We start from the raw sequence: 14,321 nt of genomic DNA, 5'->3' as shown, positions 1-14,321 counted from the left end.
GAGTTTTGAAATGGCCTTTAATCTTAATGACTGTAGTATTCTGTCAGCCTTCTGATCTCTTCGGTTGGGGCCTCATACGCTTCTCCGCGTGGCTCTTTCAGTCCCTGTGCCGAGGGCCCTGCATGTGTCCGATGCTGTGCCTGAGGCTCTGCCGCCACATTTGACCCTGCTGCTTTTCATCAGAATTAACTTCATACAACTCTGTCACATTTTACTTTGGTTATTGCCTTTTCCTAAGACAAGTATGTACGATGTTAGAAGTGGAAGGAACCTAATTACAAGTTCTTTTCCCTCTTCAGAACTTGAATGGCAATATTTTAAAAGAGACATTAAGAAAATGTAGGGTACATGATACAGAATTGATGTATGTGGAAATTATTTATTGCTTTAGATATCTGAGTAACACTTTACTTCCTTTCACCCCAAGGTTTTTGTTTACAGATTACAACAGGCTGTCCAGTGTAGGTGGAGAAACATCGATGGCTGAAATGATCGCAACTCTCTCGGATGCCTGTGAGAGAGAGTTTGGCTTTTTGGCAACCAGGCTCTTTCGAGTATTCAAGACTGAAGATACACAGGGTAGGACTTCCTTCTTCCTCCTTCTTTGTGTATATGTGTAGGGGATGAGGCTGAGATGAATGTTCAGTGCGTTTCTGTGAAAACACGAATTGAACATCAGAAATTCATATGCCATGTCTGTCATGGTTAGGATCCTCTAGATACTTGGTATGTAAATAATTGGTAAAACTATTTGTTGTCTTACAGGCAAAAAGAAATGGAAAAAAACATGTTGCCTGCCATCTTTTGTCATCTTCCTTTTTATCTTTGGTTGCATTATTGCTGGAATTACTCTCCTGGCTATCTTCAGAGTTGACCCAAAACATCTGACAGTGAATGCTGTCCTCATATCAATCGCGTCAATAGTGGGATTGGCCTTTGTGCTGAACTGTCGTACATGGTGGCAGGTGCTGGACTCTCTCCTGAATTCTCAAAGGAAACGCCTCCATAATGCTGCCTCAAAACTGCACAAACTGAAAAGTGAAGGATTCATGAAGGTAAGCACTCACTGATCATTAGAAAGTAAATGAATGTGGGTATGCTACCATGACCCTGATGGTGGGGCTTTAGGGTGTGGACTCTGTAAATGTTACAGTGTTGCATTTGTTTTTAGTTTTAGTCCAGATTTGCCCTGTGGAAATGTACATCTGAAGTGGGAAAAATTAAAATACAGGTTTTTATAAAATAGACTTTTATAAGGTACTTCTAGGAGTTAGGAGATTGCTCCACAGGTCACCAACTACCTAATAGTAATGGGTGTCCTGCCTAATAATATAGGCTCCTCTAGATTCCGGTAGAGGAAGCAAATAAAACCACCAAAACATATAAAATAGCACCATACTTTTAGAATCAAAAGGGACTTTATACAATATCTGTAACCCCTTCCTTTGATCAAGGTCATGTGCCATCAGGAGCCAACTGTAGTGTGATGTTTAGATCATTTGAATTTGCATTCAATTCCTAGTCTTTTGACTTCCAGAGTATGTGATCTTGGCAAATAAGTCACTCAGCCCAGTTTGTCCTTTTACAGTGTAGGTATGACTGTGGCTACCTCATTGTAAGGGTGAAATGCTCTAATTTATGTAAAGTCATAAATTTTTGTATCACATTTATAAATTGTGAAGCACTCACTGCAGTTTTAAGTGGGACCACAACTGGCAGTGAGGACTTGGGATTTCTTTTCTTCCTATTAGATGAGTTTCTGTCAGGCTTTTTAAGAAATGTGCTTAAATGTCTTCTATCTTCGGTGCTTCTGTCCTTTCTTTTGCATAGGTTCTTAAGTGTGAAGTGGAACTGATGGCCAGGATGGCAAAAACCATTGACAGCTTCACTCAGAATCAGACAAGGCTGGTGGTTATCATTGATGGATTAGATGCCTGCGAGCAGGACAAAGTACTCCAGATGCTGGACACTGTATGTCTTCGCCATCTTGAAACTTATAAATAATTGTCACATGTGGTAGCTGAGAGGAATGACTTTGTGAATTTCTCAAGTGGAATTTGAATAGTACTTTCTCTTTTGTCAAACCAACTATTTTTTTTAAGTGCAGAAGGATAGCAGGAGTAAATGTCTCATCACAAAGAGATTTAAATAATTTTAGCTTCAATGGCTGTGGGAGAAAACGAACAAAATAGCTCTGAAGTCCATAGTGTGACTCCAGCTTTCTTTTGCAGATACTTATGGTTAGAATCAGAGGCAACAGTAGGGAACCCACAGAATTTGTAGTTTTTGTTTAAATAGGCGTACATCAGTGGCTCTCTATAAGGTATGTCAAAACAATAGTGTGTAGCTGTGGAGAGAGACCAGTGTGCCCAGCACCTCACGTATATTCACAAAATTCCTATGTGTTTTGATCTTTCCTTTTATGTTGTCCATAAATATCTCAAAATAGGACAGGATTCATTGTTTTCTTTGGAGGTTTTATCACTGTTGGTGAAAAACCAGATTGAGAATTTAATGAAATTTGTTTTCATATGAAATAAGAGTTTGAAAAAAGTATTTAAAAAATACAGTCACCAAAGGTTAGTACAGATTTGAAAGGGACTTTTGTTGGATAATTTGAAATTTATATCATAAGTATACATTTTTTTCTACCACAGGTCCGAATTCTCTTTTCAAAAGGCCCATTCATTGCCATTTTTGCAAGTGATCCACATATTATTATAAAGGCAATTAACCAGAACCTCAACAGTGTGCTTCGTGACTCAAATATAAATGGACATGACTATATGCGCAATATAGTTCATTTACCTGTTTTCCTTAATAGTCGTGGACTAAGCAATGCAAGAAAATTTCTTGTGACTTCAACAACAAATGGGGACATTCCATGCACAGATAATGCAGGTAAAGATCCAGTTCCTCAGGTACTTCAGTTTGAAGTAGTTACGTAGTATTTTATGCTGACTCCCCTTTTACCTTGAAAAATACTGTTGGTATTTCACTTTTCTTTAAACATCATGTACAACAGGGGCACCTTCGGTCAAGTGCCTGCCTTCGGCTCAGGTTGTGATCCTGGGGTCCTGGGATCGAGTCCCGCATCGGGCTCCCTGCTCTGCGGGGAGCCTGCTTTTCCCTCTGCCTCTGCCTGTCTCTCTCTGTCTCTCATGAATAAATAAAATCTTTAAAATAATTAAATAAATATCATGTACAACAGAATTTTAATACAGTGGTGCTCTCTCGACACATTCTTTAAGGGATACAGGAAGATGCTGACAGAAGAGTTTCACAAAACAGCCTTGGAGAGATGACTAAACTCGGGAGCAAGACAGCCCTTAACAGGCGGGTAAGATGCCGCTGTTGTGAGCGGTGTGTTTGTGCTGCTGCTGTTAAGGTCAAGCTGAGGTGACACTACGTAAATATGTGCTACTGTAAATACTGCATCGAACTCATCAAATAAATTGTATTATTGAATTTCCTTTTGGCTTCAGGTGGCATTTTAGGAAACATGTGAGCCTAGAGCCCGTAACAACTGCGCATTGTGTGGTAGTCCCATTCCTCTCCTAACCTGTTCCCAGCTGCCCTTCCTCAGAGCAGCTGAATCAGAATCTTTGGGAGTGAGATTTGAAAGCTCTCCAGATGATGTCATCCGGGGTTGAGAAGCCCTGTATTCATTCCAGGTTAGGTTGTACCTGTTCCAGGTGCCTGTTGCCACCAGAGCTGTTCGGCGGAAAGAGGCTTGTGGTGTGAGAAGAGCTCCATGCTCTTCCTGCTGGCTTTCCTCTTTCCCTGATATCTGTGAGGTTGTGACCCTTTCTTTTACACCCACACAGTGATTGTGTGTCCTGCCCAGCCACCTCAGGTTTCTCCTCGAACACTCGTGTTTTCCCTGTCCTACCCCACTCTTAGAACCCTCTTTTGTGTATAGATCAAGAGAGTGTTACAAGACAGGAAGACGTCCACTTGCAGGTAAGTTACAGTGATAGTGCCACTTAACATTGGGCTAGCATTGGCACTGTTTTCTTTTTCCTAGTTTGCTACCATTACATTTAGGACATTTTATATAAAATGTGTCTTCAGTGACATTTTAATGTTTTGATTTTATGTCTCTAACCTATATAAGTATGAGTGCAAAATTAATATGAATGACATTTGATAGTACTAAATTAGAAGGAGGGTATAATTTCACATTTCGAATTTGTCTCTTAGTAGTTTGGCCTTTTGGGCTCCCTGTGCTTGCATCTGCCATGACTTCAGATGAGAACTCACCTTTGTTGTGCTTATTCTTCCTCGGATTAGAAGGGATTCTCTATCCCACTCTGCCCACTAGAGCGCCTTTAATTCTTTTTTTTTTTTAGATGTTTTATTGTTATGTTAATCAGCATACATTACATCATTAGTTCTTGATGTAGTGTTCCATGGTTCATTGTTTGTGTATAACACCCAGTGCTCCATGCAGAATGTGCCCTCTTTAATACCCATCACCAGGCTAACCCATCCCCCCACCCTCCTCCCCTCTAGAACGCTCAGTTTGTTTTTCAGAGTCCATCGTCTCTCATGGTTCGTCTCCCCCTCTGATTTCCCCCCTTCATTCTTCCCCTCCTGCTGTCTTCTTCTTCTTCTTCTTCTTTTTTTTTTTTAACATATATTGTATTACTTGTTTCAGAGGTACAGATCTGTGATTCAACAGTCTTGCACAACTCACAGTGCTCACCATAGCACATACCCTCCCCAGTGTCTGTCACCCAGCCACCCCATCCCTCCTACTCCCCCACCACTCCAGCAACCCTCAGTTTGTTTCCTGAGATTAAGAATGAAGGAATTCTTAATCTCAGGAGCACCTTTAATTCTTATACATATGCGAGGGTAGTTGTCACACATTTAAAAATAACCTAAACATCAAGGTGCTGAATTCTTACGACTAGACAAGAATTTATTTGTTTTATTATTTCAGGGTCCCTATGAAATTGGAACTCCTATAAGAGTTTGACTTGAATTCTCTTTACATAATTCTGCTTATTTATAATCTTAAAGGCATTTAGCTTTCTCTAATTGTACGACTATAAATCAAAATACATCTGAAGTTAAATCACACCATTTGATGCAGTTGCTGCTAATATTACTTTATAACTGTTCTGTAAAGATTCTGCCTCAGGGAATAATAATAATAATGACTTATTAGTATATAATCTTCCTCTTTGACTAAAATTTTAGATTATTTTTGTTGTCATCATAAACATATATTAACTTCTCAAAAAGCCTTAAGTTCTCAGACTTGGGAGTATTGGTTCATTCTCATTGTTCTTAAACTCCTTCAGGATACTTACCGAAGAAGGCAGATGCAGCGGACCATTACTCGGCAGATGTCCTTTGATCTTACAAAACTGCTGGTTACCGAGGACTGGTTCAGTGACATAAGTCCTCAGACCATGAGAAGATTACTTAATATTGTTTCTGTGACAGGTAACTTTTGTTTCTTACTATCTTGTGGTAGATAATAAACTTGAACACATTAGCAAAGCAATTCACTTTCAGAAACAAAAGGATGTACTGTGTTCATATGTTTATACTGCTGTATACCACTTTTATTTGCCTTAAGTGTATCTAATAAAACCTATATTAGTTTTGACAATGAAAATCAACCATCAGTTGTACACTGTTATTTTTAAAACTTGATGATTTAAAAAATCTTTTATTTCACCTCAGGTTTAATTTTTCTCTTTATATAAAGATAATTTTATGCTAATTTGTATGACTGAGTATAATTAACTTATAATTTAAAATGTTGGCATTCAGATTTTGTACACTTTTAGTTTTCAGATGATAGATTTTTTTCTTTTTTATTGGGTTAAATAAATAACACATAACAAAATTTACTATCTTAACCGTATTGAAGGGTATAGTTTGATAGTGTTAAATGCATTCACACTGTTGTGCACCCATCACCAACATCCATCCCCATAATTCTTTCCATCTGGTAAAACCGAAACTCTGTACCTGTTATATAATTACTCCCCCTTCTCCCCTTCCTCAGCACCTTGCAACCACTATTCTACTTTCTGTTTCTACAGAATATTACTACACTAAGTACCTCATAAAAGTGGAATCATACAGTATTTATCTTTTTGTGACTGGTTTATTTCACTTAACATAATGTCTTCAAGGTTCACCATGTTGTAGCATGTAGAATTTCCTTTCTTTTAAAGAATGAATACTATTCCATTATGTATATACCACATTTTGGCTTATCCATTCATCTGTTGATGGACATGTGGGTTGCTTCAGTGTTTTAGCTATTGTGAATAATGATGGTATGAACATGAGTGTATCTTAATATTTTCCAAGACCATACTTTCAGTTCTTTTGGATATATACTCAGAAATGGAATTGCTGGGTCACATGGTATTTCTATTTTTAATTTTTTGAGGAACCTAATTCTGTTTTCCGTGGCTGTACCATTTTACATTCCCACCAACAATGCACAAAGGTTCCAATTTCTCTACATCCTCGCCAACACTTTTTTCTTTTTCTTTTTTTTTTTTTGAGAGTAGCCATCCTAATAGGTGAGAGGTAGTATCTCATTGAAGATTGGATTTGCATTTCCCTAATGACAGTGATGTTGAGCATCTTTTTATATGCTTATTGCCATTCCTATATCTTCTTTGGAGAAATGTTTATTCAAGTCCTTTGTCCACTTTTGGATTGGGTTGTTTGGGTTTTTTATTGCTGTGTTTTAGAAGTTCTCTGTATATTGTGGATATTAATCCCTTATCAGATAAATGATTTGCAGATATTTTCCCTCATTCTGTGAGTTGCATTTTTACTTTGTGGATAGTGCGTTGTGGTGTACAAAATTTTAAAATTTTCTTGAAGTTCAGTTTGTTTTTTGTTGTTGTTTGTGTGGCTTTGGTGTCATATTCAAGAAAGTACTGCCAAATCCAATGTTGAGAAATTTTTATCCTATGTTTTCTTCTAAGTGTTTTATTGTTTTAAGTTACATTTAGGTAACTTGATCCATTTTGAGTTAATTTTTATATATGGTGTTAGGTAGGGGTTCAACTTCATTCTTTAGCATGTGGATCTCCAGTTTCCCCAGCACCATTTATTGAAAAGACTGTCCTTTCCCCATCTAATGGTCTTGGCACCCTTGTCAAAATCATTTGACCATACACATGAGGCTTTATTTCAGCTCTCTGTTCTGTTGGTCTATATGCCTATGTTTATGCCAGTCTATACTGTTTTGATTACTGTGGCTTTGTAGTCAGTTTTGAAGTAAGGAAGTGTGAGTCCTCCAGTTTTGTTCTTCTTTTTCAGGATTCTTTTGGCTATTCAGTGTCACATGAGATTCCATATGAATTTTAGGATGGGTTTTTCTATTTCTGCAAAAAACGTCATTGGGAATTTTGACAGATTTCATTGAATCTATAGATGACTTGGGTAAAAATGTCAATAGAATATTCCAATCCAAGAACATGGATGTCTTAATTAACTTATAATTTAAAATGTTGAAATTTGGGGGCGCCTGAGTGGCTCAGTCGGTTAGGCGTCTGCCTTCGGATCAGGTCATGATCCCAGAGTCTGGAGATCAAGCCCCGCATCGGGCTCCCTGCTTGGTGGGGAGTCTGCATCTCCTTCACCCTGCTCTTGTGCTCTTACGCACACTCTCTCTCCCTCTCAAATAAATAAATAAAATCTTTAAAACAATGTTGAAATTCAAATTTTATATGCTGCTGTCGTTTTAGTTTTCAAATGATATTTTAAATAAAAATATTGACAATAAAATTGAAGATTATTGCCCTGTGACGGAATTCCAAGCATAGAATTCAGCTCTTCACCATGTTAATGCTTACATATAAATACAAATACATATAAATATAAATTTAGTATATAAGTGTATGTTTCTTTGCATCATATTGAATGGTACTTTGTAATATTGACTAGTGTTAACACTGTTACGATAGTTACACTGGAATTTGCTTTTAGACTAAGGTTGGGGTACATGCTATGAACTAAATTGCAAGTGAAGTTGTATCTAATATATGTACAATATTTTTGCTAATTAAATCCCTTTAAGTGAGGTCTCAAACTTTATTAAATTGATTATGTTCTACAATGGAAATGTTCTAGCATATTATCAATATCTTTGTATGCATTTAACAAATATATGGTGACTGTCTAGAGATGCCAGATTATCAGTCTGGGTATTGTGGAGATAAGCAGTAAACAAGATAAAGTTCTTGCCCTATTGGTAAAGACAGAAACATATAAAGTCATGTAATGATAAGTACCATAAAAACCTCATCTACTCTTACCATTTAGTGTCAGAGTGCCCCTGGTGCAGTCATTGTTTCTTTCCTTTTCAATCTGAACCAGCTCCTTTGGTGATCTCATTTAGTCCCAAAGGGTTGCATACCATCTACATGCAAAAGATTCTCAAATGTATATCTTCAACCTTGTTGCTCTCCAGTTGCCTACTTGATATTTAGTGGTGTTTAATACATGTCTGATACATACCAGGTCCAAAACTGAACTTCTGATCCTCTGCTCCAAACTTAATCCGCTTATAGTCTCCCATCTCAGTTAATCCAACTCTTTTCCCAGTTCCTTGGGCAAAAAAACATTGGTGTCTTTTTTTCATATACTGCCTCCAATCTGTAGTGCATTCTTTAGTTCTATGTTTAGACTATATCCAGAATCTAACCATTTTTCATGGTTTGTAACATACTACCCTTATCCTTTGTATCATTATGTCTCATCTGTATTAATTATAGCAGTAGCCTGACCTCTCCCTGCTCCTACTTTTCCTCTGGTCTAGTCTCCATGTGGCAGCTACAGTGACCTTTTGAAATAGACGCCAATCATGTTATTTCTCTGCTCAGAACTCTATTATCTTCCCATTTTGCTGAAGATAAAAATCTTAAGTTCTTACAGTTTCTTACAAGGCCCTTTTTGACGTGATGTCTCTCTCTTTACCTCTTTCCCTACCTCTGACCTCATCTTCTACTCTCCTCTTCCATCCCTTACTGACCTCTTTGCTGTTCCCTGAAAATGCCAAGCACGTTCCTGCCATGTAATGATCTTTCTTTGGAGAGATGCATAATGGGCTTTCTCATCTCCTTTTAAGTCTTTGCTTAAATGTCAGCTTTTCAATGGGACCTTCCTTTGTTACCTTATATAAAATTACACTTCCTTCTTCATTCCTTGCTTTATTAATTTACTTCATAGAAGTGATCACCTTCTAATGCACTATATCATTTCCTTATCAACTTAGAATGGTACTTTAGAGGATGGGGTCCATCATGGGTGCATTGATGTTCTGCTGCCTGATTGTGGGCAGTGTTGAGACTGGCTGACACATAATTCTGAAAGATTTTTGCCGGCATGTACATGGCAGTATGTAACACTAGTAGCAAATGACACAAAAAAATTACTTTAGACTTAAACAGAATTGTGTTTAATCCCTAGCATTTTTCCAGTACAGCTCTTTGGATTATAGAAGCCATATAAATAGTAGGTTTGAATTTGTAGTGTAAATTAAATTGCAACTTTTAAATATTTAAATTATTTATCAATATGCTAAATGTTTTGCTTAATATAATATTACACATCTATTAATTTTAAAATGTTTTTATATTTTTTAAAGGACGATTACTGAGAGCCAATCAGATTAGTTTCAACTGGGACAGGCTTGCTAGCTGGATCAACCTTACTGAGCAGTGGCCATACCGAACTTCATGGCTCATATTATATTTGGAAGAGACTGAAGGTATTCCAGATCAAATGACATTAAAAACCATCTATGAAAGGTACTTTGTCTGACCTCTTGATATTTAACTTTATCTTAGATTGAGTTGACTTTTGAGAAAAAAGTTAATGCATATAAAGCAAAATGAATACAAAATAATATGCATGAAATGTATACTTCTGTATTCAACTAACCATTCTCATTTATTCCATTATAATTTGGAGTTGTATTAGCACAGGTAAATGTCTCATGTAGGATTTACCTCTTTAGTTGGATATAGTCTTCCCTTTTCAGGGTAACTTACATGGTAAAAAAAAGTTTAATTAATAGTCCTATTAGTTTTGTGTATTTATACATACAAAATGCAAATCTTGAAATGTTATTATTTTTTCCATCTTATTTTTTATTCTGTGTCTTTCCTTAGAATATTAAGGTTAAATTTTATTTATTTATTTATTTATTTATTTATTCATTTGAGACACAGAGATACAGAGAGAGAGAGAGAGAGAGAGAGCATGAGCAGGGGAAGAAGAGGCTCCCCGCCAAGCCAGCAGCCTGATGTGGGGCTTGATCCCAGGACCCTGGGATCATGATCTGAGCCGAAGGCAGATGCTTAACTATCTGAGCCACCCAGGCGCCCCAAGGAGGTTAAATTTTTTAAATCATTTAGTACAGATATTTTCAGTTTTGTTATCTGGAGGACTTTTGAAACTGAATATAAGCTGGAAAACATTCTTTGCATTAAGCAGTAAAGGAATTTATTGTTCCTTTAAGGTCAGTCATTTGAAGTACTTTTAAGATTTTTTCTTCTGATAAGAAATTAATTAAATTTTTTCTCAAAAGATACGCAGTTAAGGTTCAGCGAAATGTCAAGTATGTAAAGTTTTAAGAGTTGACAATTTATCAAATTCACAAATGAAATTATAATCCTTTTTGTTTGCCAGAATACTTAATACCTTCAAAGTGTTTAATTGCTGCTCTAAATAAACATCTCTTAGAAAAAAGATAGTGCCAAGAAATTAGACAGTTTTGTAAAACTCGGTATAACTGAAATAATTATTGTAACATATAAATGAAATACTAACTAACAAAGCATTTAGTGTATAGTTCATATATTAAAACTTTTAAGATTACAAAAATTTTTTCTTAAAGTACTGTTAGCATACAGTTTTCCTTATTTTTCAAGCCCCATATTTTTTAAAGATTTTATTTAGAGAGAGAGAGAAAAAAAGAGGTGGGGGAGGGGTAGTGTGGGAGGGAGAGGGGGAGAAATGTCGAGCAGATTCCATGCTGAGCACGGAGCCCAGCGCGGGGATAGATCTCATGACCCTGAGAGCATGACCTGAGCTGAAATCAAGAGTTGGTCGCTTAACCAACTGGACCACCCAGGCGCCCCTCCCCATTTTTCATGTATGTATTTTATTTAGTCCTAGGCTTTAGAATTATAGAGAATGGTGTAGTAATAGTCTACAGATATGAACTCTTCTTGATTTTGCTGTTTAATTTATACTAAAGCTGTTTAAACTGTATGCCGTGTCAAGTAGGTGCCCCAGTAGACGGCATTGATGCATAAGTACCGCATGCTGTGGCGACGTGGCCCTGAATTCCGTCTGCTCTTTGATATTTTAGAAATCATCTTTTTTCGGGGCGCCTGGGTGGCTCAGTCGTTAAGCGTCTGCCTTCGGCTCAGGTCATGATCTCAGGGTCCTGGGATCGAGCCCTGCATCGGGCTTCCTGCTCTGCAGGAGGCCTGCTTCTCCCTCTCCCGCTCCCCCTGCTTGTGTTCCCTCTCTCGCTGTCTCTCTGTCAAATAAATAAATAATATCTTTAAAAAAAAAAAACAAAAGAAAGAAATCTTTTTTCTTATAAGATACACAATTGATTTTTCTCTTGGTTGTGTAGAAAAATAGTTTTATTTCATGAATAAGTTTTACATCATAACACGTTTTGCATAGTTATGAATGTTTGCTAGATGAGCGTAGTTATTATTAAACAGTTAAAATTTAACTTTTTAAATGTTTTAACTTAATTATAATTCATACCAATATAATAGGTTTTATTTTTCACATGGTATAGTTTTTACACAAAGTGCTAATTAGCATGGACAGGTAGTCCTTTGGCACTTCACCTCATCCTTGAGAAATTATTATTTGTGTGTAAATAAAAATATGTCTGAGAAAAAAACTAAGCCTTCATTTAGGAACTATAAACAGGATTCTTAGAGTCTGTCTGAACTGGTATTGTTCTTAGAGTAATACATTTGGTTTCAAGAAATTTGAAACCATGGCAACAGGAGAGCTCCTTGTGTCCTCGTTTAAGGAGGAGGGGTTGCTCATCATTAGCGTTTTCTCCTTTTGGCATGTGTATCTCCAGCCTTTCTTCCTCAAGCACCAGGGTCTGCCAGGTGCCTTAGTTCTCTTGAAGCTTTAGAAAGCTCGGTGGTTAGAACAGTTCCATGTTATTAACAAGGAAGATTGTGGTTCAGAAAGTTTAGATCACTTCCCAAAGTCACTTAGCTGTTGAGTAGTAGAGCTCTTTCCATCCAGGTCTCTCAGAGTCTGTAAACTACTTAGGTGCCTGTCACTGTTCTAAACACTTTGTTTTAACACCTTTTATTCTCACAATCTATGAAGCAGTAAGTGTTATTATTCTTATTTTACACATGAGAAAATTGAAGCCCAGAGAAGGTGAGTCATGTCCTGATGTCTCACAGCCACTGAGTGCTAGAGCTGGGTACCTGCTCCAGAGTCCATGGGCAGAGGGTGCCGCTTCTCACAGCATGGTAGTGTCATCTAAATTTTCTTCAGCTGTAGCCTTGTCTGGAATACTTAAGACAGTGAACGTTTATGATGAAAATGAAATGTCTGGAGTTTTTACAATTCTGTGTTCTCCATTTCTTTCTAGAATATTATAAGATAGTAATACTCTATTTAAGATACAAGATGTTTAATATAAATTGTCTTATTTACTCCAATGACAACTAACCTATTAAGCAGACATTGCTATATTATTTTTTTTTGCAATTTTTCTTTGCCTTTGTAAAAACATCAGCTTTCTCTATTTAAGATAACCTATTAGTTATTATGTTTTTCAGTTTTCCTCCCTGCCCCCCCCCTTCCCCGGGCTTTTAACAGAGTAAATATAGCCCATGTCAATCTGTGGTTTTGGTACAGAAGAGGACTCAGGTCAGGCTCTTTACCTTCCTTTAGTTGAGTATATTGCTTAGAAGTACACTGTATCTCAAGATTACAGAAACACTAATCAACTTTTTGCATTTCAAGGGCTGTGTGCTTGAATCCCCCAGGCACTAGGCCCTCTCTGTATGTTCTGTGAAGAAGGTGGGAAGTGGTCAAAGTCTGGGTCCCCAGGAGACAGAAGCAGGAGAGTTGTGAAAATGAATACAAGGTTTTTAAAGTCCTCAAAAAAATTCATATTTCAGTTCAATCCAATAAAAATGTATTAAGTGGTTATTATTTGTGGTCCTGCTGCTGGATGCTGGAGATACAGTAGTGAACAAGTACATGTATATTTACTTTCAGTCCAGCGATCCCACTTGTAGAAATTTACTCTGAATATACACCTCCACAAATACAAAACGATGCAACTTAAGCATACGTGTATAGGAACATTGGTTGAATAGATTTTAGCATATCTACGCTAATATTTTATAACTGTAGAAAAGAATGAGAAAAAAACTCTGTGATTGATATGGAGGAATTTCCAGGATATATTAAGTAAAAATAGCAAAGTATGAACGAGTGTACAGCATGATAGTGCTTGTATAAGAAAGAAGGAGGAATAGAACATTTATATATAAATAGGTTTTTTTTTTTTTTTTGGTCAAAACAGAAAACAAACTTCTAGGAAGGGTAAACCAGAATCTGGTGAAAATGCTTGCCTGTCGTGGATGCAGAGATGGGAGATGAGACATTTCTGTCCATTTTCATGTGGTTGGACTCTCAGTCATATTCCAAAATAAAGAGGATGGAAAAAGCAAATCCTAGTATCATATAAAAACAGGAAGAAATGATCCTAACTGTATATAAAATTGATAACATAACCACACAGAGAAAATAATTAATTCAATCACCTTTGAACTTAGTACTCTGACTCTTTATTCTTAGTAGAATATATCCTGAGGACAGAATTAACTGCAAAGAAATCTTGAGCTTGTTGTTGGTGATAGTATTGCGATTATACCTTTGAAATCCTTTTGAGCATATTGTAGGATAGAGTAAATGAATAAATAAATAGATATTTTGGGGAACTAGTATTTTTCCCTTGGGAGAAAGGAGATGCGAATATTGAATAATTATTTGTTGCTTTGCTAACATTTTTACTTAAGGACATAGTTTAAGCTAAATGCATCCAAGAACTGTACTTCTTAGTAAACGCATATGATTTCAGTAACCTTTACATGCATGTAGTTGAGAATCATTATGTATATAAACATAGCTGTACTGAAAGCTTAAAAAAAACACACAAAAACCTAGTGTTTTGTTTCATGGTGGCAGGGTGAATCACAAACCACACTTGATTGGTTGGTTGATTGATTCTAATGTCAGTAGCAGTACCTCTAAAA

At 36.7% G+C, this 14,321-nt stretch overlaps 1 protein-coding gene across 6 annotated transcripts in view; it reads left to right on the top strand.

Annotated features, from left to right (window-relative positions):
• KIDINS220 (kinase D interacting substrate 220) overlaps positions 1-14,321 on the top strand; it is a 99,122-nt gene that overhangs the window by 43,690 nt on the left and 41,111 nt on the right. For all 6 annotated transcript variants that reach the window (XM_088026307.1, XM_088026306.1, XM_088026303.1 and 3 more), the window contains 7 exons: positions 428-579; positions 766-1,055; positions 1,831-1,971; positions 2,658-2,901; positions 3,252-3,340; positions 5,313-5,457; positions 9,638-9,800. In XM_088026307.1, the coding sequence (XP_087882433.1) occupies positions 428-579; positions 766-1,055; positions 1,831-1,971; positions 2,658-2,901; positions 3,252-3,340; positions 5,313-5,457; positions 9,638-9,800 (1,224 nt within the window). The remainder of the gene's footprint in view (positions 1-427; positions 580-765; positions 1,056-1,830; positions 1,972-2,657; positions 2,902-3,251; positions 3,341-5,312; positions 5,458-9,637; positions 9,801-14,321) is intronic.

Source organism: Eumetopias jubatus, unplaced genomic scaffold (genome assembly GCF_037043125.1).
Source record: "Eumetopias jubatus isolate StellerSeaLion01/CBP00866 unplaced genomic scaffold, mEumJub1_p1.0 scaffold_9, whole genome shotgun sequence".
Taxonomy (NCBI): Eukaryota; Metazoa; Chordata; class Mammalia; order Carnivora; family Otariidae; genus Eumetopias; species Eumetopias jubatus.
The sequence above is the reverse complement of the archived record's forward strand: the minus strand, read 5'-3'. Positions and strand labels throughout refer to the sequence as shown.